This window comes from Seriola dumerili, unplaced genomic scaffold (genome assembly GCF_002260705.1).
Source record: "Seriola dumerili isolate Sdu_G_001 unplaced genomic scaffold, Sdu_1.0 BDQW01000017.1, whole genome shotgun sequence".
NCBI lineage: Eukaryota > Metazoa > Chordata > Actinopteri > Carangiformes > Carangidae > Seriola > Seriola dumerili.
In genome coordinates this window covers 13,849,921-13,873,942 of record NW_019174272.1, presented here as the reverse complement: position 1 = coordinate 13,873,942, position 24,022 = coordinate 13,849,921, and the positions used below count along the sequence as shown (strand labels likewise).

Sequence of the window (24,022 nt, the reverse complement as noted above, 5' to 3'; positions counted from 1 at the left end):
AGTGTGGTTCGAAAACAAACCCGCAGTTACCATTTATGGCCACAGGTGTCATCAAAGATAATTAAACAGAGAACTTTGAGATTGCTATAAGTTAAAAACTATAAAAAAATATTGTTACTACAATATCCTTAATGCAATTTCAGAACTCAATCATATAACTACTGTGTATAATATATGAAATATAGCAGCATCAAGGCTGATTTGCAAAATGTGTTCTAGTGCTGATACCTCTGTACTTTTACCTAAATGCAGGACTTTATCTCACAATAAAGTGTTTTATAGTGTGGTAGTACTACTATTACTTAAATGAAGGCTCTGAATACTTCATCACATTATCTGGGACAGTAAGAGTCTTTCATGGAGAAGCACCTGTAGGAATTTTTTTGAAATACATTAAGTGTAGGTTAAATAAAAGTGTTTGCTTTTCAATCCTTGTCCACAGGAGAAGAAGTTATGTTTATTTTCATTCCAGGAAACTAAATAGGTACTGATTTATAGATGTAATGAACTAAACCGTCATCACCAATTAATAGCTCAATGGTGAACTGTCTTCATCAGTATTACCAACAGAACTGAACACCTCAGTACAAAAACCATCTGTATATATAAACCATAATTAAAATCTTACCAATCTCAGGCACAGATAAGGCCACAGTCATGGCCACACAGACAAAGAAAGCAGGAAGGAGGATCTGAGAGAAGAGGCCCTTGGTGTTCCTCTTGGCACAGTGGAACCTCTTGACAATGAGGCCGTGGAACTGACTTAGCTTTAACCACCAACCCTCCAACTTGAAGCTGCCCTGCCCCTCTTGGACTTTTGGCTCTGGGGATGATGGGTTCTCCGTGTCCCCTGGAGATGAAGGAAACGTCGAATGAAAAAGAAAAAAATGGAAAAATACTGAAATGATTAGCAGCTGCAATGCACATCTGCCTGTCTGGATGCTCTACTTCACAAATGTATAAAAAAGGTCACACGTGCCCGTGTCAGAAAACTGGCTCAGATTTCTCTGCTTGCATCTTCCTTTCATGTTATATTACTTCAACCCTTATCAGTCCTGTTTGTGTTGTTTTTGTTCTTAGTTTCAACTGTTTCTTCCTATGAGCAGTTGATGGTTAAATGTTCCCTATGTTTGAACTGAAAACATCCTTTCTTTAGAGATGTGACTCTGTTTGAACTGTAGACCTGCAGTATTTAGTTTGTCACTGGCCTAATCTTTGATGTTATAAATAAAGATGGTTTAAAAAAAAGCCCAGTGGAAGTGCAGTCGGGTTGTCTTCACACTGCGGTGTCTTGTCCTTATCAATTCTCCTTTGCGTCCTTTCTGAACCTCATGACGTGTCACATCGAGGTCGAGGAGAAGTGCTTAGGAGAGGAGCCAGTGACTCAAGTGACATCACTTGAGGACATTTTGAGATTAATCTCAGTTTAGCTGGACAATTTTTTTCACATTCACAGCAGCACTCCCCTGTAATGACCTGTAATCATATTTATGTGTAAAATAGGAGGAGGTCCCTTTCAAGGGACTTAAAAAATGAGAAAATATCTCTACAACTGTAAGTGCTGTGTCATCACAGACACACTGTGACTAAAATAAAGAAGGAATCAACGAAATACAAAAAGTAATGTCATGATGCACGTGGCATGGTGGACAATAAATTGAGTTTAAATAACCTCTTACTTAACTTTTACTTCATTTTTAAATGTTTATCTTTATTTGATTTTATTTCAGTAACATATATAAACTCCAGAACCTATGAGAAAACTGTAAATACAAGAACATTGTTGAGTGTTGTTGTTCTCTTGAATCACACGTGCGTTCCACTTAAGAGTGTTTCTTGAAAGAAGCCCAGTGTGAACCGTAAAAGCAAAAACACAGAAATATTATAAGTGATGTATCAGTCAAGTTTCAGTATGGGCTACAGCTGTCATGAGGCTCAGTGACTGGAATTAGGAGTCAGTGTCAGACACAGCTGTCTTACCCCTCAAGCTGGCAGAGTCAGACTCCTGGCCGTTGTCGAAGAGTGGACAGTAATCTCCATAGAAATCTGCATACAGCCCCCCTTCATCCCCCCTCGTAGAGCCGATGGATGAGGAGGATTTCAGGGAGGACTGGCTGTGGCTCAGCCTGGAACACGTCACCAGATTATTCAGCTCCACCTCCAGCTTCTCGCTCTCCACCGAAGGTGCAGTCTCGCCCTGTGTCCCCCACAGGCCTCCTGAACCCACTGAAGATTTCCCCACTGAGCTGCCCCCTGGGGAACCCTTCATGTCTGCCCAGAGAGAGAGGGGGGCGGGGGGGATTATCACCTCAGCCTGGAGCCAAAGAGTGAACTCTAAAAATGTCTAAAGTTAGAACTTTAACTCAGATAGTGCACACTGTGCGGAAATCTATTTCTGTGGAGAAAGTCGTGATTAATTCATGAGCACTAAAAACTTTGTGGTGGTGTTGAGCTACCTGGAGGCACAGGAGAGGTCTCACCAGCGTCACTGTTCTCCAGAGACTGGTCTTCATCAGACACTTTGAGGAAGACCTCCTCCAGGGTGGTGTCCATCACCCCGAAACTGGTCAGGGCCAGGCTGTCCAGGCTCTGCTCCAAAGCCTGAGGACACACACAGCGGAAGAGAATGATACATTACATCTATCCATCTGTCCATCCATCTATCTATCTACAGTATGTATTTTTATATATATATGTATTAGAACACCTCAATTTTTCCAGTTGTTACTGACATGTGCATACTGTCTCAACAACAAATAAATAATAAAGGTTTTTACTCGTGATGTTCTTTCTACGAGGGAAATCAAATATTGTTTCAGAACGTTCCCACTAATGTGTGCCACTTGTAGGTTTCTTTACTTTCACCTTCTGTCCAGCTCATCTAAATCCAGCTCCATGGGGTTCAGGTCTGGAGACTGTGCCGGTCTTCATCATGTTCTGTTCTTAATGTTGTGGCTCATTATGTTGCTGTAGGATGAAGCCCTGACCGACCAGTCTGTCTTCATTAGTTACTTCAGGCAGCAACATACAGTCGTACTTCCTGCAGCACAGTGTTGTCCTAATGATGCTTCAGAGGGTGTAGTAACACAGTCTGTAGTTATCACCAACCTGGGGGGGGGGGGTTGTTTCAGTAACTTTCAAGGCTTCATTTTCTTCACTGCTGCTGGAAAGATGAAGTTCACCATTTTCTTCACCCCTGAAAGAGTCTGTTCTCTATCAGATTTAGATGATTTTTGGATTTAGAGAAGTTTTTCCCTTCCCACTGACCTTTGTACCATTTAAGGTTGTTCACTGGACTTGAACCGTTCTCAATAAGAACTGGAAACATGGGGGTGTTCTAAATCTTCTAATCAGTCATGTAAATATATACATGTATATCAACAGATGGTGCACATTAAAGGACAAACCTTAAAAATGAATGGAGAAACAGGATGACATTGCCCCTGTTCATAGGACACTATAGGGTTCACTGGCGGTTTGATGAGTATGAAAACGATGTGAATGCTATGCTGTGAACTTCACAGTCACCACATCTCAACCCAGTTGAACCTATGGGAGATTTTAGACTGACGTGTCAGACAGCGCTCTGCACCGTCATCACAACACAAAATGAGAAAACGTATGTGTGTGTGAGAGAGAGAGAGATACATAGATTTATGCCAGATGATGCCACTTTCACTGTTTATCCAGTAACAGAAGACCAAGAACAGGACGAGGAGTTTCAGTGTTTGTGTTGTCTGTATTTGTGTACCTGGAACAGTCTCTCGAAGCAGCCCTTCTTCACGGCCTCGGAGGGCAGCACGTAGGACAGCTCAGTGTTGGAGTCAGACACGAGCAGGCAGGAAGCCACAAAATGGCGAATAAACTGGGTGACCCGGGCCTCTGAGCAAGGCGACAGAGAGGAGGACGGAGACAGAGACGAAGGAGGCTGCAGCTGGCTGCCTTGGCCTGGAGGATGGAAGGAAATCATGCAACATGATGGACGGATGGAGCGGTGGAGGACAGGATGAGTAAAGGGAAAAGGCAAAGAGTGAGACGGGGAAGGAAAAGAAAACACAGTCATGTCAGTGAAGAACCACAGGCAGCAGAGGAGATGAACTGAGAAGCGGCTGGAGGCAGGTCAACGACCTGAGAGAGGTGCTCACTGTTGGTAACAAGCTGTCCTCACAGCTAACACATGACCAACATCATCACACAAACTTATACAACAAATGTATTAATTCATACATTTTAGAGGAGTGTCAATGTGCGATTCTTTCTCAATAACAATTTCAGCACAAAACACGCTCTCTGTCTCCTGATAGTCAGAACGCTGTCAACTCAGGATGCACAGACAAACATGTCACGTCCACTGAGGATCGTCATCTACAGAGCTGCTTTCTTCAGTATCAATCATCCAGGTGATTGTTTTATGTATGTCCATGGTTAAAGAGCCATGGAAACATTATATTCCCTGTTTACATCACCCATGGCAGGAGGGGGACTGATGGCAAAACCTCAAAACACTCAACTCAAATAAGAATAAGTAAAATCTATGAAAATGAGCTTTTTTTGTTTTATACTGTCAGTGGTTAAAATGGTTCAAGGACACGGCCACTGACAATAATAATAATAATAATAATTCAATAGTTAGTAATTTACAGTCTGACAGACATTCAGAACTCATATAGAAAAACTTCACACATGTGTATGTAAACACACCTCGGCCTTCACTCTGCTTTTTGACCAGCGTCAGTTTATATCCGTCTCCGTAGGTGCTCTTCAGGAAGAGCGGTGAGCCGCAGCACTTGAGTTTCCCATGTGAGATGATGGCGATGCGATCTCCCAGAAGGTCTGCTTCATCCATGTGGTGGGTGGACAGAAGAATCGTGCGACCTGAGGCAGAGACGCAACATACATTGACACACATATACAGCAGCTGGTTTGCGCAGAAATAATCAAACACACAATCAGAAAAGGACAGGAAGTGCATCTGCAACAATAATGTGAAAACTGAACAGAGAATTGCTATTTTTCACAGATATCTTATGTAGACGACTATAGCAGAGTGCTGCAGGAATGACTCCTAACACCTGACTATAAGTTAGCATTTTTCACTTGTCTCAAACTCAGTGGGTTTGTAGAACGGGTTTTTGGTTAGATGACTGAAATAAGGTCTGTGGTTAACACAAGCTCAAGACATTTTCACATTTTATTCTACAACATAAAATACATCAGTAAATCCCACAGTCCTGATTTCTCGAAGCTTTTGCGTCTGTTAAAAAAGGCCGGTTGCTAACAAGTGTCTAAATGAGACTACAGAGGTTGTCAGGGACGTTTAAACCAGTCCACCTTTACACCCTTGATCTGTGTATACTGCTGAACAAAATGTGTCAGTATTATAAATTGGTTCGTCACAGTTGGCTTTCTGTGGAGGGAACCAGAGAGATGCTAACTTCTGGGTTGGCCCACAAAGATACAGTACGTCATCCCTGCAGCACTCCGCTGCCATAATAAAAACCGTATCCATGCCATGTCTTGCAGTCTTTAATTATAGCTTGTTCCTGTTTCTTTGAGTATGCAAAAAGTCTGACTCCAGGCAGCCTCATCCTCTGCAGTGAAGAAAAATAAGCCAAGAAATTCTTTGATATGCAAAAGATTTGTAAGTGGTCTGTATTACTGAAGGATATACTTTAATACAGCAGATAGCTGACGTGAAGGCAGCTTTGCTGAAGCATGTACAGCCATTTCTCCTTCAGAACTACCTTGGACACAGTAATAAATAGATGTTGGAGATTATTTCAAGGTTGCCTTCTGCTATAGAACTTCAACTCACCCTGTTTGTACTTGAGGATGAGGTCCCAGATGGCCCTGCGGGCGTACGGGTCTACCCCCGCTGTGGGTTCATCCAAGATGACAGCCCTGGAGCCGCCAACGAAGGCGATGGCCACAGACAACTTCCTCTTCATCCCACCGGACAAAGTCTGCACCAAGCTGTGACGCTTGTTTGATAACTCCAGGTCAACAATCATCCTGCACATAAGAGCAAAGAGAAGATCCAGTTTAGCTGCTGAAGATCTTTCAGTGGGAAACTTCTGTGTAGTAAGTGTTGAACATAATGACTGCATGAAAACTATATTTGTGTTAGAGAGGACAAAACTGGGAGCAGCAGAGTGGATTAACCTCAACTTACCGAGAAAACAGAAAAACATAGAAGACGTGTTGAGTCTGTTAACTTGTATGTGTATTAACTGAGGGACAGAAACACGAGGCCTACTCCAAATAAAGGCCTTGGCTTCAGTTTTGGGAATTGAAATACCTATTAATATCTAGAGATGGCGTGACTCATGGGACTCAAACACAGGTGTCATTTACAGGAGAGGATTACACTTTGAAGCCGCCACACAGAGATCATTAATTCCTTCTGTTGATCATTTCAGAGAATGATGTAACCCTCTGTTATATTCTTTGCCAGCTACAATTAAAAAAATCTAAGTGAATAAGATCATAAAAGCGTGTGGTAAGATTTCAGAGCTGCAATGATAGTATTCAACACTGTTCTGCGAGAAGCAACGTACCTGAAGGTGTTTCATACATGTACTTTGCAGAAGAGCTGGAATATGACATTACGGCTGTGTGAGGTGGTATTTTTGTTGTTATCATTGTATACTTGGCTATTTGTTTTGACTATCTTTATTTGTAATCTTGTGTTGTGGGCAAAGAATTAGTGAACACTGACTTGTCCATCTCCTTGCGTATGTCGTCTTCCTCCATGCCTTTGAGTCTGGAGTAGAACCACAGGTGCTCCTCCACGCTCAGCTTGTCAAACAGGACGTTGTGCTGCGGACACATGCCCAGGTTCTGACGAATACGCTCCATCTCCGTGCGGATGTCATGACCATATATGGTGGCAGAGCCAGAGGTGGGCGGGAACAAGCCCGTCAGGATGGACCTGTGTTGGCAGCCGGTAGAGGTAGCATTGGTAAAAGAGTGAGACGAGTCAAGCAGGATCTGTATGTTGTACACCTCGGTGTGTTAGCTCTTGTGAAGCTTATTTGATGTTTTTTTGTTAATTAATGATTAAGCCATTAGATATTTTAGATTTTTTTTTTTTTAAATGTATCTGTCAAATGAAAAATGTTGTTCTTACTCTTGACTCGTAAACAGCTGACAGATGGTGAAACTACAGCAGACATTTCCTCACTCCTCCCCCTAGTGTCTGTGGTTCAGAGCGCTGCACTCTACTGGGTGTTTTCTCTGTTTTTGGTGCATTAGCAGGAGTGATGATGATGCATTACATGCTTTGAATTCTTTAGTTATAGTAATGCAGTGTTCTGGGTGGCAGCAGATAATAGAACACGCTCCACAACCATACGAGACTTGAGACTTGACTTATGAGCATCTCTGTGCTGATACCAGCTCTTGTACAGTCTTGATATCCCTGATGCTTCCTGGATATGCTGAGCCGAAGCCAGTACATAACAGAATGATGAGGAGACAGTCCATGGCTTTGGGGCTCACCAGATTTGTTCTTGTACCAGTCAGAAGACACAATACGTGTTGAAAAATCAAGCCAACACTAAAGAACCAAAAACTGCAGTCTGGCTCCAACAGTGAGTCAGTCCCCATAGACTCCCATGTTAAAATGTCCAACTTTACAGCAGAAAAGGCGTCATTCGTCCAGCGCGTCATTGTCAGTATGGACATCATGGTACAAGTGTGTGTACAAGTGTACAGATGTGTTTGGTCCATCAGATCAGCCGAATGCTGACTTGACCTGATTTTGTGTTTGTTGCCCGAGTGAGTGACAGGCTTTGTTTTCTGTACATGAGCCGTTAGCATCTAGTGGTACGCTGCTTCCACCTTCCTTCCCAGCCCAACAACATTTAATGCATCAGTGTTCTGTAATCACCACCTGCAGCTGCAGAGGCGACTGCTTCCACTGCTCCACTGCGTTACATTACATAACTTCTAGAGCCTGTTAGTGTTACTAATATGTTTTGTATTTTGATCTGAATATTTCCTCCAGGTCTTTTTTTCTTTCTGCTACTGATTCAGTATATAGAGCTAGTAGAGTTTTGTTTATTTACTGTAAAGATGCACATGTAGCATTAACACAGTTGTCATGGTAAATTAAGTAAAAACATTTGATTTCATCATTTTCCAGCTTTATATAGCCTGCTGCTTCATATTTTGGAAGGATGATGAAGCATATTGTTCCATTTCCAAATGATACCTGCATACAGTGTCTTATTGGGGTGTCCTGCACTCTCGTGGCCTAAAAGTTAGAGTACTGGAAAACACTGGGAACATCCCTGCACTAGTGAAGACAAATCATCAGGATTGAAATCTTTAAGGATTATAACCTTAAACATTTTTTAAAAAGTTATCTTCTGAAATTTAACTTCAGGTGCTGCTTATTTAGTCGTGAATATTTAATGTTAAAGAGAAATGTGAGATTTAAAAACAAAGTTTTCTGAGGATTTAAATATGACATCCGTTAATTTTTTCAAGCCAAAATTCCTCCAAAGTAGAAGCATATTAATGTAAAGCTAAACAGGATTTAAAGCATAATGTGACACTTAGTTTGAACAATAAAAAGGGCTGTATTGTAATGACTATGTTACTGCAGGTGCGAGGGTATCTCCTTCAGTCAGAAGGAGGGGGGAGCTACAGCTGAGGATGTCAGTATTGGATTGCATAAACATTTACACACCAGTATTTCAGCTGAACACTAATCTTCAGTGCTGACTGTAAATATAACACACATGCACAAGCAGACACACTCTAGTCCCCCTCACATGGTTGTTGTTTTGCCAGCGCCATTGTGTCCCAGGAAGGAGACCACCTGGTTTTCATGGAGGTTGAGGCTCAGTTTGTTGAGGGCCAGTTTGCTGCCGGTCTTGTACACTTTGGTCAGCTTGTCTATACACACCACCAACGGGAGGTGGCTGGGCTCCTCCTCTATGCCCCGCATCTCTTCTGGGGTGACAAAAGGAAAGAGAGAAATTAGTGTTGTACCAAAATGACCGCTTAAATAATAAATCCTATTCACCTAGCTGTTTCCACGTTGTATCTGAGTTGGTTAAGTGTGTGTATAGAACATGAGAAGCTCGTCTACAAGCCTCCTCAACTCCAAATGATTATTTGTCCGTACCAGACTTCCGCTGGTCCATCGCACAAGCCTGATCCTCCTCCATCACACTGAGCCTGGCAGCCCCGCCTCCACACCATGGCCAATCCCAGGTCTCAACACGCCCACTGCCTGACCAATAGGACCTCTGCAGGGGGAAGTACCACGGGCGGGGCAGTCCATACATTCCTGTCAGAGAGGGACAACACTTTTGATCTAGTCTGTCTGAAAGAAATGTTGAAAGCTGGGAACAGGATGGTGGGGACTGAGAGGTTAATGATTTCATACCTGGATGCACCGCCTCTATGTACCAGGTGAGAACACCATACACACTGGCATCAATGATGAGCATCATCATGGACAGACCCAGGTTAAAGTCATCACCTTCGACTGGTGACTGGCTAATGGTCCGCCACTGGATGCCAACACCTGCTACCTCATACAGTGCAAAGTACTTGGAGCCAAGGCCAAAGGCTGTGGTGGACATCAGAGACTGGAGGACACATGTGAAGAAAGATTCACATTGATTATTGAAATAATACTTTGCAGTGAAAACATGAGAAGTTGGGGAAAAAAGATAAAAGGCCTTACAGCGATGCACTTCTCAAAAGCAGTGATCTTATCATGGGCCACCTCCTCCCTGATGGCCACATACATGTAGGGCACGTAGCTGAGGAAGTAGATGATTCCTCCGCAGGCAGAAGCCAACTTGGCCTTAGAGTAGATGACTGACACCAAAAAACTGCAAAACAAACACTAGACAAATTCATTTCTGCATCAATTAGTCACTAGTGTTTCTTTGTCTGAGCAGTCAACTGTTGAGCTGTAGAAATCAATGCATTTTGAGAAGTGTGGGATTCATGGCGAGTTGGTTTAAGTAGAACTTGGTGATCTCACCAGAACATGATGGTGGCTACAGCGTAGATGGTGAGGAAGAGCCAGATGATGAAGGGGTTGCTATGGAGCAACACTCGCCCATACTTCAGGATGGCCGTCAGAGCAGTGACAGAGATGGACAGCTGGACAAAGCCGGTGATGAACCAGGCCACCCAGTGGACGGCATTGTTCAGACCCATCATCTTCATCACCTGAGAAAGTGTCATGAAGGTTACATGCTATATTTTTCACTTGAACTGTTTTGTCTTGATTATCTCCACTACGTTACTGTCAATGTGTAAAATAAGTGGGGTACCCCTTTCATATAAGATTTACACTGTAAAAATCAAACAGCATCTCTATGTTTTAAATCATATTAAATACGTCCATGTGCATGAGATGCTGTATGAAAGGATGTAATCAGAAAATGACTGTTAATATCTTTACAGTGCTGGCACTACTGGCAGATTTAAGCTGAGATAGCTATAAGTCTAAAATATTGTAGCACAAAGGACATTCTGCAAACAGCAACTGTGTCTGCAGGTGGCACGACAACTCTCACTGGCTGTGACTGAGATGTTTGTGCTAACAAACAAAGACATAATAGACATACACAATAGACAAACAGACAAAGAGAGAGTCATAGTGTTCAACAGCTGTGGGGTTTTGAAGATATGATGAGTGTTGTTTAATGGATTATGCATGATGATATATAATACGATAGATATTGCCCATTTGACTATTTTCATGTCAACTCTTTTTCATGGATCTTATAAAAAAAATAAAATCAGTAGTTTTCCTGGAATCTTTCTTTCTTATAGGGTTAAAATTGAAACTATTAACAGAATCATGACTGAATCTCTGAGCCATGACAATTATATTATTAATTCTGTTCATATATATTATAATATACTAATACTGCTACCACTACTTAATATTAGAAGGAGAGAGTTTGTGTTATTCCATGTTTTTCTTACTGTCAGCAAAAAGGTCAAAAATACCAAAACCATGTCTGAGACATAAGATGTTATCAGGCTTTGGATACATAGACAATAAGTTCACTGTTGGTTTTGCTGTTCATATGGGATTTGTTGACAAATAGAGAAATAAAGAATATTGCCAGACCTATCCTTTAAAATTACAACAGTAACAAACATCACACAAGCTGTGCTCATGGAAAAACACCAAACACCAGCCTGGTGTGTGAACCAGTCGATTCAAGGCTGACCCTCCAGACTGGTGACAGACATGCAATCACACAGACTAACCTCTTTGAGACGGTGCTCCTTCTCAGCCACAATATGCTGAATCATCATGGCTACTGAGTAAACCCAGGAGATCACCATGCACAGAGGCATCATGTGCTCAATCACAAACAGAAAACTGAAAGAAACAACACAGGGGATCGTGTTTTAGACCACACTGCATTTCAAATGTCTGGGATCTTCACAAGTTCTAATATGTACAAATGTGTAACATGTATTAAATATATTTATATTTATTTATTTATTTACATAAAAGATTTTGAAATACACAGTGTTTTGAGCTGCAATTTTACTTTGCTGCCTAATGATTACTTTAACATTAGACCTAAACAGGAGCACAGAACAGAAAATAGGAGAAGTGACACTTTTAAATACAAAGCCCATTTCTTACTCGTCTCTGGTGTAACATGGGTAGGGGAACATTTGAACGTAGTTACCAGGCTCCACCACATCATGGCCCACAAATGTGTTGATGATGGCTCTCTCTATCATATCTATAGGAAAGTGAAAGAGAAAGAGATAAAGAGAGACCAAATCAAAGCTAACAGGAGAGTGAATAATGGACTTGGTAATCTAAATGTTTAAATAGGCAGCTGTTTGCTAACACGTTCATAATATCAACATTGATTCCAGGCTCAGATTAGCAATGTGGTAAACCTGGCAAATGCCAGATTGGCCATGAACAGCCCATCTGATTTTGGGTCACATGATTCCAATTAGGCTACCTATACTGCAAGTCAGGTGGAGGACCAAAATCTCTATGTCAGCCCTGTGATAGAACTGGTCAGAGTACCCCTCCCGCTGCCCTAAGAGGATAGGCGGCATGAGTAAGCTGGTTTCAGTCTAGTGTCAGCTAGTTTCAGCCCAGTGTCAGCTGGTTTCAGTCTAGTATCAGCTGGTTTCAGTCTAATAACAGCTGGTTTCAGTCTAGTACCAGCTGGTTTCAATCTAGTGTCAGCTGGCTTCAGTGTAGAGTCAGCTGGTTTCAGTCTAGTATCAGCTGGTTTCAGTCTAGTACCAGCTGGTTTCAGTCTAGTGTCAGCTGGCTTCAGTGTAGAGTCAGCTGGTTTCAGTCTAGAGTCAGCTGGTTTCAATACAGTGTCAGCTGGTTTCAGTCTAGAGTCAGATGGTTTCAGTCTAGTATCAGCTGGTTTCAGCTCTTTATCTGTTCTCTCCTCCTCTCTGTGCTCACATATACAGTATTTAAATACAGCTGCATTCACAATAAAGCTGTTCTCACTGACAAGTTTTTTTGTTTCTGCTGTCATGACAACGGAACAAGTTTAAAACGCACTACGTAGTAAGACTACATGTTAACCAGCAGTCACTTCCAAGCTGGTCAACTGAATGAGGGGCATAGATAGGTGTGCTTTCAGTGAGAAAGCCTGACCTTGGGCTCGTGGGGCACAACTGGCGACTGTAGCTAAGGTTTGTCCTGGAAGTCGCTAGATTTGTTGCTCATGCTTTTTGACAGAAAGTTAACAAAGGGGCCTGAAAAGTGTATGAATCAAAGCTGGCCAAACTGCCAGTGAATGCCCCCCTGATGATGATGTATTCCCTATCTAAAACACTGGGTAACCAAGGCAATGGTTAATCTTCTTTTTTTAACAAGTTGACATCATATTGACATCACAAAATGTGTTGATGTGGTCACCAGTGTATCATTGAGTCTGTTACCAGGAGCACACATATGTCGCAATATGAAGATGAAGCTTAGAACTTTTACCAGATTGTCAGCAATTATTTTCCAAGTGAAACAGGCAATCTAGACTCAATTAAACATTAAAGATTATTTCAGAAATAAAGAAATTCAATATGAAAAAAACAGGTCTAGATTTTAAATTCTACCTTCAATGTATGGCATTATGGTAATATTTAATGGCAGATAGTTATGTTCATAATTTCTTCAACATGTCCTAAGCATATTCATAAGTGAATTCTGTTCCTGGCAGTATATGGTATAGTTTGATAAGTTTCCTCTGAGAAAAGCTCTATGTGTCATGACAAGAGAGAGTTAACAGGGGATGATAGCATTAATTAATGCATGTGATTGGCCATGACCGTCACAACCTCTAACATGCCCACCTATTATGTATTATAATGTATTCTTTCTGATCCCACCCTATTTCCAAATACACAGGTGCACCATGTGAGTCTGGTCACGAAAAAATACACAGGTGTACCCTGGCGCACAGGGCACATGTGACTGCACTCTGCGCTACACCAACAGGTACACATAAACACATACAGTACATACATACATATGTTTATGCATGTATGTATATACACCATAGTCTGGCTCCCTGTGGACCTGGGTCTAAGTCTTCATCTTTAGCACAGGCTATTGCCATCCGCAGACTGCACTAAAACAACCGGGGTAGGACATACAACCATGGAAATGATGTATCAAATCCCTACTAAAGCCTATATCATATATATATATTCAGCACTCAGGAAGCATTGGATATCAGTCACTTGCCTTGAATCCAAACAAAACCATAAAGGAAGTAGAATTTTCCCCCAGTGTTGGGCCCAGGACGCCAGTAGGCCCGTCTGATTTCATTGGTCTTCTCTGTAAAGCTGGAATTTTGTCTTATTTTGTACAGAACATGGGGTGGCAGGGAGCCATCTTTGTTAGTCTGGAAAATCACACCTGAAAAGAAAAAAACATATCCTTCAGGATGTACTGTGTTGTCAGGGGGACACATATTAAACGTCCAAGAAATAATTCAGCTGTCTGTCTGGTGCTTAATTGAGCCTCCACATATGTTTACAATGTTCATATACACAACAGAACACCCTCTTCAGCTCGGGTAAACTCGGTGGTTGACGTAAAACGCATCGCTACCAGTGCGCAGAGCGGGAAAGTTGCCACAGGCACCAGATTTAAAACTCTGGTATACTGCAGAATACAGATTGATAAGCTTAACCAGTACTGTGAGAACTCACGTGGCAAAGAGCTTGAATGTAATGGCCATCTATTTATATTTAAAAGCCCTGCACTTCAGCTTTAAAATATATATAATATATATACTGTATACCATATATCTAAAAATTACCAAGATCTAAAAACTGTGTTGTAAAAATGAGCCTTAAAACTGGATAAAACACACACATACATTTGGATACATTTTAATGTTACATATTATACCTTTAAACCACATTTGCTGTCACCACCAGCAATTACAAGCGTCACCAAATCAACCAGGTCTGAATTCATACTCAGTTCTGGTTTTAAACTAATACTCAACATTGTTTCTTTTAACCATGACCATTTCTTAATCATATAAACACATTTTTTACTATAATCATGACAATAGAGGTTGTCTAACCTCAACAAAGTACATATTTTAACCTAAACCATGATCTCCCCCTAAACCTAAACAAGCTGATTTGTGCCTCAACTTCACCAAACCTTTGTCATATAGTATTGTCTCCCCATAAAGGTAAACTGGTTCATGTGGCACTATGCCAAGCTCACTGAGGCTGCAGAGCAGACCAAGACTGTCGTCACCAGCTGCAGCTAGCAGGAGAGCTGTTAAACTATTAACAATGGGCTGGTTAGCAGCAACTGAACTTTTGAAATCAGATATCTAAATATAGCAGCTTTGAACGACGTGACCTGTGTGATTCATCTGAAAAGTAGATCATATGCCAAAGTAAGATCATCCACGATATAAGATCATCAGATCGCTCACGCCTCAACTCAGGTATCATGATCACAACCTGACACAGGGATGACTCACTGGCAAACACAGAAACGTTGTCCTGGTAGGCCTGGTTCAGGGTGTAGTTGACGATGCTGTCCTCATCAGGAAAACCCTTGAAGACATCCACACTGACCTGAAAGCACAGAGCAGACACTCAAATAATGTTCCACAGCAGATGCTTGTGTGTCATTTTATGTCTGAACAACCACTCAGACAGACAGACAGACAGACAGACAGACAGATGGACAGACAGACAGATGGACAGACTCCTCCATTTATTAGCAGAATGTCTGTACATACTTGTATGTAAATGTCACATCGGCAAGCTACAGTATGTGGCGTCGATTTTACAGTAATCATGTGATCAGACAAAATGCATCCATCTTAGAATTTGTTCTCCTTCTTTTGGAGGTGTCAGGGTTGTCAGTCGTGAAAGCCAATTAGGCAGAGCAATTTTGAACAGAACATTCAAACTAGTACTAGAACTTGATGTTTCAACAACTGATACATTACTTTTAGCTGCTTTGATTTCTCTGCTCTCTTGCTAGTGTTCATGAACTCCCAACAGCAGGTGATCAGGTATTACAGCTGACTCGGGCAGGTGAAGCATGTCCTGTGCAGATGGACTGTTGTAGCTGATACTTTGCTGGTGACGATATACTAAAGATCAGCCTTGTACCAATTTATTATTATATTTTTGTTGGGAACCACTGTTCACTATAAACTATACTGACCTTAGACATGAAGTGTGTCCAGCCACAGGCAGCGTTGTCAATGGTGTCCAGTTGTTCCAGCAGGGTGGAGGTGTTAGGAAGACTGTAGTTTCCTTCCATCAGACCCTGCATCAGCTCACTGTCTGTGCCATTCAACACCTTAGGGTGCTGCTGAAGTTCTGAGGACAGCTGGAAAGAGAGGAGGAAGAGGAGGAATGTACTGCAAACAGATGAACCTAATGGGAAACTATCAATGCTCAGATGATTGTTCACATAGTCTTAGTTTTGTATAATTAATAATGTCAAAAGATGACTTATATGTAAGTGTACCTGCTGTAGCCACACCAGGTGGCTGTGCAGCCGGCCCTCCTCCAGGAAAGTCCTGAGCTGGGCAGAGATGTTCAGCCACACCCGGGTGTAGTGCGTCACGTTCCCAACAAAAGCAAATGTCTCATTTGCCTAAGTGAAAAAGTTTTCATTTCATTTTGTATGAATTCAGCCATTTCTCCAGCCACTCTCCACTCCTTTCTTTCTCCACCTCCTCCATCCATCTCTCACCCTCCCACATTCACTCACCTTTAGCCCACTTGCACAGTAAAGAGAGTGATATAGCTGCTGCCATAGTCTGCTAACTAACAGATAATCAGCAGCATAATGAGCAGCATCACTTCACAGCGCCAGATTAATCAGATGGCTCTGTGAATTCAACGTGGTGGACCTTGCATTATTAATGTCTTTTGTGTGGAATACAAAAGACATTAATCATTAATGAGTCATTAAAGATGAAACCATTCCCACAGTAGGCTCCATGGTCTCACATAATTCATGCTAGGAGTCTCTGTTTCCTGGGCAGCATGCATCAGTGTAACTGCACATGCACCACTATCATGAGTAAAGTATTGTTTTGTTTTTTGTTTGTTTTATTGTGACCATGAAAAGACCTAAACCAACATTTTAGTCCACCTCGCAACTACACTGTCTGTGTCTCTCAGATGATCCATTAGTTCAACTGAGGATGCAAATCTTTAAAAACTGCTGGAAAATACACAGTTTTATTTTTCTAAAAAAAAAAGAAAAAAAAGATGGATACTAGTTTAGTTACTCGAACAGGAAGAAATAGTGCATTTGTTGTGGACTATTTTCAGCAGCATATTAATACACATTTAATACACATCAGATGCTTGGTTTTGTATACAATTGATGATACAAGGACTACTTGCTGGGCTAGTTGGTGAACTGCTGAAGTTGGTGAGCTAACATGCTAACCAGAAGTGAACATACTAGTGCTGGTCTCAGAAGCACGGCTGGTTACTCCACCTTGGCATTTTGTTTTTAGGATTGTTCATAATTTAGTTCAGTCAAGAGTTTTATTGAAAAATCTCTCCAAGCTACCAGTTAGCAGGCACTTTAGCTTGGTTGTTGACGGGACATTACATTTACAGTGTAATCAGAAGAGATTTTTGTGCAGTTGATTCCCGTCTCAGAACTATGGGTAAACCATGTGTGGAGGAGTTTATACTCCAACACTGCAGAGTCATGTATACACACTGCTGATAAGCTAGTTCCCAGTTCTCCATCCTCTCAAGGGTCAGCACCATCATGATGATTTGCCATTAGTCCACAGCACAGATTAGTGTGTGAAAGTTCACCAAAGGATTTACTTCTGCCCCATGAGTGAATCGGCTCATTGCAGTTAGATGATTATACATTTTGCTGTTTTAGATGCTGCTGTGACCAGGTCTATATCATATGAAGCTGCATTACTCAGTTCATTTTTAACTTTAAACAAAAGAATTTTAATACAAGGTCCGCTACTCGTTTTTACCTGAGCTTTCAACCTCAAGGTCTTCATCATCAAATGACAACTGCTACAGACTGTAAGATGTATACACCCAGACCAAAATCACATGCTGTGTACTTGCCTTCTGTATCACTTTATCCACCTGAGAGCCAATGGGAGAGTAGAGGATCTTGGGATTTGTAGTCATCAAGTGAACCAGTAAACCCAGATTCCTTTGTTCTTTGCTGGTGAATCCCAAAGAACTCATATTCCCCTGCTTCAAAGCCTCTGGCTCAATGATCCTGCAACAAGAGGCATTGGTTAAAGGCAATTAACTTCACTGGCCAGTCACAGTAGCTGAGAGTTTGCTCTGCAGTGTGTATGTTGGGCTTATCTGTCACAGGTGCTTAAAATGACTAACAATGAAACTAAAGAATTCTCCCCATAAATCAGGCCTCAAGCTTACTGTGCTCATATCTCACTGCTCCCAGTTTTTACAGCTGCCAACAACGGTATTATCTTATTATTAATGTAATATTGAAAAAAAAAATATATATATATATATATATATAAATTTTCTACAACAAGAGTAAAATGTTCTTCACACAATCACAGCTATCGCTTTTTGTCATTTTTGGATTTCATTACTCACCTGTTGTTCCCACACAGGATCGGCTGCAGTCCAGCCCACAGTTGTACAAATGCTGAAAACTGAGAATGAGGATTCTCTAATTCCTCCTTCCCTTTCCCTCCTCTTGGTCTTCCCCCTCCCTCTGATCCTTTCTCCCCCTCCTCTTTGGGGAGGTCCGTCGTGTTGGGGCCCCAGGTGGTGGAGTTGAGGGCCCAGGTCATGTTTGTGGTGGAGGCTGGAGATCGACCAGTACAGGCTCCTTTGGGCAACAGACGGGCCAGGCCGGAGAGCAGGTCCACATCCTTGAGAAGCCTCTCTACATCAGCCAGGTCCTTCAGTAAAGCTCCGAGATGGGACTGAGATAGAGGAGCCCAAGAGTTGGGTTTCTCCAGGTGAAGCTGGTGGGATGAGGGTGGAGGAAGAGAGGTAGAGATGGTGGAGGGAGAGAGCTAGTGAGTAAATACAGTGTGCTCCAGACTTGCAGTAGGTAGAGCAGGTGGTTTCGATCCCCAGCTACTCCTGTCCTTGGGCATGACACTGAACCCCACATAGCTCCCAGCTGCCTGAGCAGCACCCTGCATGGCACTCTTTGACTGTGTGGGAATGGGTGAATGAGCCCTTTGGATACAACTTCCATATCAATGCAGCCATTCACTATCATTTATTCAATATTTTTCTTACATGAATTCACTGTCTCCCTGTGCTTTCAAGATAAGAGAACTGATCCAGCATTTAACCACTTCACCTTTTGGAATTTTAAAGAACAATCATAACTTAAAATACAGGTTTTATTCTCAATCGTTCATTAGTTGATTAGTTTATAGTGCATCTGAGGTCCTGTTCAGACCTGCATTAACATCCATCTAAGGTGATCTGATCACAAGTGCACAGCTCAAGCATACATCTAAAATACACTGAGGACGCAGAGATCCGATCACACACCACATGTGGCCACATTCTTTTAGCAGTGTGAACACAAATGTGTCCTGGACCACACTGAAGGACTGGCGGGGAAGTGAGAATCCAACACATGTGGTCACTGAGACACATGTGGAGATGTATTTTAATGCCAGGTGTGAACTGACGTACTTAGAGCTGACCACCTGTGATCTGATGGTCTGCAGGTGTGAACAGGGCCTCAGCCACAGCTCCCTCAAACTGCAGAAAACTTTTTATTTTCATCCTGGAATATCGTACAAGAAATCCTTTCTGTTGGACTTGTCTTCAGCGGGACTCATCTGTTTTATCTGTCTATGTTGAGTTGAAGTATCAGGTCTCTGATCTTAGGTATAACTAAAATCAGTTTACATAGACTACATTGAAAATACAGACCCCAAAGTACAACCCCAATGCAACAAAGGTGAGTACACCTGTGAGCACTGAGACAAAGCTGATTGCACCTGTGATTTCCAATGGAGCCTAACTCCATGAACAAGGTTATAAAAGATTCAATACAGGACGCAGCATTTTATTTTCAAATACGGGACAATCCCATATTATACGGGACAGGTGGCAACCCTAGTTGTGTCTAATGTAACACGGCTCTACAAGGTAAGAAGTTTCCTGAATGATGAAAAACAACTTTGGGCTCCACAGTACTCAAATATTTGTCATGTAAAACGAAACAAGAAAACAACAGTTGTCTTTGTAGCAGCCGTACCTTCTCGGTGACACTCTGTGTGTTGATCTGCTCTCTCAGCTCGAGGCTCATCTGCCTGAAGCGCTCCGACCTTTGACCCTCCCCTCCGCTGCACAATGCACTGCGATAGGCCTGTAGCACCGGCTGCTGCTTCTCAGGCACCAAAAGGATATTACTGAGCTCACTGGCCCTGCCCTCCCCACAGGTGAGGGTCTCCAGCATGGCTCCAGTTAAGAGGATCCCCTGTGTGAAGACAGAACCAGCTTGAAAGGCCTGCTCTCATAGAGACAGGTGAGACATGAACAACCATTACATGTGGGAGGAACAGAGCACATTTTCTGGGCAACAAAGGCTCCGATGGGTGAAACCATTGTGGCCCAACCTATTCCAAGATTTACTGCAATGATGGTAATGAAAGCAAACAACACAGACAGAGAGCCACTTCCAAATGTAAGTATTGAGTTTCAGCTCAGTTCAACAGCTAACGGTACAACTGATAAAAACAAGGGCGTTGCTAGGGGACAGGAGCCGCGCTTTGCGACGCAACGGTAAGGGAAGGCACTGCTGGTGATGCACAGCAAAAATCAGTGGGGCTTTCGCAGTCTACAACGACTGTGAAGGACCACACCTTTGTAGACCACGTCCTCTAAAGGAAGCGGTCCCTGAATTGAGACACAGCTACAGTGTTGTACTCTCGCACGAAAAGTTAAGTGTTCAAAGAGAGGTGGGAGTACAGGAGTGGACTGACCCCATTTCTGTTTCTCTAAATTGTTGTTTGTTGGTACTGAGATATACAAATTTCATCATATCCTCAATTGCTGGAGAAGGACTGAATTATTCAGTTTTATTAATATTAAATGTCTTCTTAGATGAGTGCAAACAATGGGGGGCCTCGGAGTGTTCTGGTACTCCCTAATGGTACACCAACAAACCGCCTGAAGGGAGGTAAAAGTAAAGGGATACTTCAGGTTTTTTGACGTGGGGTTGTGTAAGGAACAGTCGTTAGATTACACACAGTTCAGCACGCTCCCAGTTAGGAAAGCTGACCAACAGCACTCTTGTTTAGAATTTAACTGTATGCTTCATGCAGAATAGTCCTTGGTACATTCAACCATTCTATCAAGGTCAGGGTCCTTGCTTTTATCATTTTCCTGTGACTCCAACAGGACATTCCAATCTGTGCAGTCAAAACAGTCCTTTAGAGACTCACTGGCCTCCGGGGTCCAGTTCCTGAATGAGCGGGTGGTTGCAGCCCGCCTCAGTACACAGGGCTTGTAGGAAGGCTGAAGGAAAAGTTCATCACACTTGTTAGCCAGGGAGTTGACATTTCCCATGAGGATCGATGGTAGAAAAGGCTTATATCTCCATCTGCTAGCCTTTAGCTTAGCCGCGGCTCTGCATCCATGGTACAGCTTCTTCAGCTCAGCAGGTATGGGATGTTTAACTCCATATCTGGTAAACTTTAAAGCCAGGAGTTCTTCCTTTGTGCACATTATTTTCTCCATCGTCAGACGAAACAACAACATGTCATTCAACAAAAATACACTTATATAATGCAAAAAAAATGAGGAGCAATGTGGATTTGCTGCCACTTGTTGCCAGCGCATCATTCGAATTATGTTCATTCAGTGAATATGATGAAGCTGCACAACTAATGTACTGCAAAACATGCAGCAGCTGTTTAGCTCAGATCACCACAGCCTGTTCCTCGGTGTAACTGGAGAGAAAGTAAGAGAAAGTGAGGAGCATCAAAGAGCATGCAGACATGACTGCACACAGTTCAGCTGAAGATGCCCTCCAGCAGAAAGAGGAGCACTAGTGTCAGCTTTTTCAATTAAAAGATGGTAAGTCTTCAACATAGCCTACTTCATTATCAAAGAGGAGGCAGCCTTCAGCATGTTCCTTAAGCTGGTCACTCTCCATCACGCAAGCGGCCTGGACCTCGCACAACATATATGTCTCTGGTCTCTGGACAGTGACCAGGCATGCTGCATGTTCATCACAGCCATTGGTTTGGGCTTCATTGAGGAGCTTCAGGAGTCCAAGTTACAATCAGCCAGGTTCTTTCCTACTCTGTCTGACTCTTCAGTCGACTGATCAGTGAAGGACTGGGAGTGAACTGCACCTACCTCCAGAATGGCAAACCAGTGAACCAGCACATCCAGATTGTTGCCCTGGACCACGTCCATACCCAGGGCTGCCAGGGACTGTTGAAGATTGGGTGGGTGAAGAGCTTAAACAAAAAAATCTCATTGGCTTTGGGTGCGATAGTGCTGCCATTATACTGGGTGTGAACAATGGAGTGACCGCCAAACTCCAGCCATTTGCGCCCATCCCTCGTCTCATTCTGGTGTGTGTCTCACCATCAAGAGCTAGTTTCTCTAGACTGTGTCAAACACATTCCTCAGGTGCAAGACATCAAATAAATGCTACGTGCCATCCACAAGCAGTACACCTTGTCTGCAAAGGCCTCATGGGAGCTTCAGGAGATCAGCAAGTCGATGGAGATCCCTATTGTGAGGCCAAGTAACACTGAAGGCCTGAGTGACGAAGTGCAGGCCCAGCTTGGTACACTGTGAGAAACATGTCAGCAACCCTAATGACAGGGAAGCAAGTGCAGCCATGAAGGGGAGGGTAAAGCTTGTGCAGCAGTCCCTGAAGCAGTATAATATGCTGCTATTCACCCACCTCATGCTGGATGAAACAAAAACTGAAGCATCTCAGTCTCTTCCAGCAGGAAGGCCTCACATTGCAGACGGTTTCTGATGGACTGCAGACAGTAACACTGGCTCTCGTGGCCATGCAGGTGAGAAATCTTTTTTTTAGACTTGTTATTAAGTGCTAAATGTCAGGCAGGAAACCTTATTTGTCATGGACCCATGTACATACATACAAACAAATATTTTATAAATTCATGATTTTATTAAATACTGTCACAACTCAACATAATTCAAGTTTTTGGTGATTAAAGTGAGGAAAATGTTGATGATGTTTTTCTTCCTTTTAACCGTAGACAAACTCAGGCCCAGGGCTGCAAAAGTCTTTGGATGAAGTTGGGGCTGGAAGCACCTGGCAGGGAGTCCAGCTCACCAGGACCAATGCTGATGACAACTTCAACATCCTAAAGCAGGGGTCGCCAAGTAAGTTTGGCCTCGGGCCAGGTTTTTTCTAATCCATCAGATGGTGGCCAGAACATGATCAAAGGCTAATTGAAAATATTGATAAAAATGCAATTGGGAATTTACTTTGTTATTGTTCACATATGTGGCGCTGTGGCCACATATGTGGACAGGGGAGAGCAATCTGGCAAAAAGATTATATGAGAATCTTTTTAGGCAGAACAGCAATCCACGATCTTGCTGATCATCTGCATTCTGGTTCCGCTCTAATTTTATTGTGAAAGTTCTGACCGGAAGTTGTGATTCCTATCTCTCTGCTGCTTTGACACATCAGCTCGTCCACCCACAGTCACATATTATAGGTTTGACTGACTGATTTACTGAACTTGTGTTATTTTTTTCATATGGCACATCTTTCATCCGTTCCATCAGAGGTTTGTCAAGCAACTGAACCTTTGGAACTTCCTGTCAGAACTTTTCAGAATAAAAGCTCACAATAGCTTGAAATACAACATTGCTGCAAAAAAAACCCCAAACAAACTAAAAAGACCTGACTTTCTTGCGCTTTTATTTTCTAGGCAAAATCACTAAAATGAAAGTCATTCTGTGGGTGACTTTTTGCTGCTCAGACGAAGATCTATTGTAGCAACAGAGATCTTTTTTATTATTATTCAAAAAATCATATTATCAAAATAATCTGGTGGGCCAGATATTATTGCTTGCCCGTGGGCCACCGGTTGCCAACCACTGCCTTAAAGCTTTGCCTCACCAACTGGCTCTGTGAGTTTGTGTCGGAGCAGCGTTTCTGGAGGCAACCTCAACACTCTTTGACCTGTCCAGCAGGCCACCAGACACCACAGGCACCTTTGACCTGAATGCCCTCACGGCGCATTTCCATCCAGTACTTGTGACATGAGGACTTAGGGTTAGTAATATATGAAGACAACTAAATTTGACCTCATGGTTCTCGTTTCCCGTCATTACAGGCATCTCAATTCCCTCGTGCTGTGGCAGATTCAGGCTGGCACTGGAAGAAACAGCCAGTTCCAGATCTCAGCCTTGTCCTCCCCACGAGTGTGTGGCTTCTCCAGCAAGAGGATCAAGTCAGACTGGAGGTCCTGCTCAAATCCAGTCTGTGTTCATGGCCCTCCTGCACAGCACTATGTGAAACTGAAAG

The 24,022-nt window shown here is 42.6% G+C and overlaps 1 protein-coding gene across 1 annotated transcript in view; it reads right to left on the bottom strand.

Annotated features, from left to right (window-relative positions):
- Nucleotides 1–24,022, bottom strand: part of abca2 (ATP binding cassette subfamily A member 2) — a 116,635-nt gene that overhangs the window by 27,758 nt on the left and 64,855 nt on the right. The window contains exons 7-28 of the mRNA XM_022753053.1: nucleotides 21,856–21,933; nucleotides 19,748–19,999; nucleotides 18,109–18,485; nucleotides 17,599–17,758; nucleotides 16,007–16,135; nucleotides 15,698–15,865; nucleotides 15,000–15,096; nucleotides 13,733–13,906; nucleotides 11,645–11,747; nucleotides 11,257–11,371; nucleotides 10,010–10,200; nucleotides 9,704–9,854; nucleotides 9,401–9,605; nucleotides 9,137–9,301; nucleotides 8,781–8,961; nucleotides 6,719–6,931; nucleotides 5,816–6,012; nucleotides 4,702–4,875; nucleotides 3,752–3,948; nucleotides 2,481–2,601; nucleotides 1,981–2,271; nucleotides 629–850 (exon numbers count right to left, since the gene is read on the bottom strand). Of these exons, the coding sequence (XP_022608774.1) occupies nucleotides 629–850; nucleotides 1,981–2,271; nucleotides 2,481–2,601; nucleotides 3,752–3,948; nucleotides 4,702–4,875; nucleotides 5,816–6,012; nucleotides 6,719–6,931; nucleotides 8,781–8,961; nucleotides 9,137–9,301; nucleotides 9,401–9,605; nucleotides 9,704–9,854; nucleotides 10,010–10,200; nucleotides 11,257–11,371; nucleotides 11,645–11,747; nucleotides 13,733–13,906; nucleotides 15,000–15,096; nucleotides 15,698–15,865; nucleotides 16,007–16,135; nucleotides 17,599–17,758; nucleotides 18,109–18,485; nucleotides 19,748–19,999; nucleotides 21,856–21,933 (3,961 nt within the window). The remainder of the gene's footprint in view (nucleotides 1–628; nucleotides 851–1,980; nucleotides 2,272–2,480; nucleotides 2,602–3,751; nucleotides 3,949–4,701; nucleotides 4,876–5,815; nucleotides 6,013–6,718; nucleotides 6,932–8,780; nucleotides 8,962–9,136; nucleotides 9,302–9,400; nucleotides 9,606–9,703; nucleotides 9,855–10,009; nucleotides 10,201–11,256; nucleotides 11,372–11,644; nucleotides 11,748–13,732; nucleotides 13,907–14,999; nucleotides 15,097–15,697; nucleotides 15,866–16,006; nucleotides 16,136–17,598; nucleotides 17,759–18,108; nucleotides 18,486–19,747; nucleotides 20,000–21,855; nucleotides 21,934–24,022) is intronic.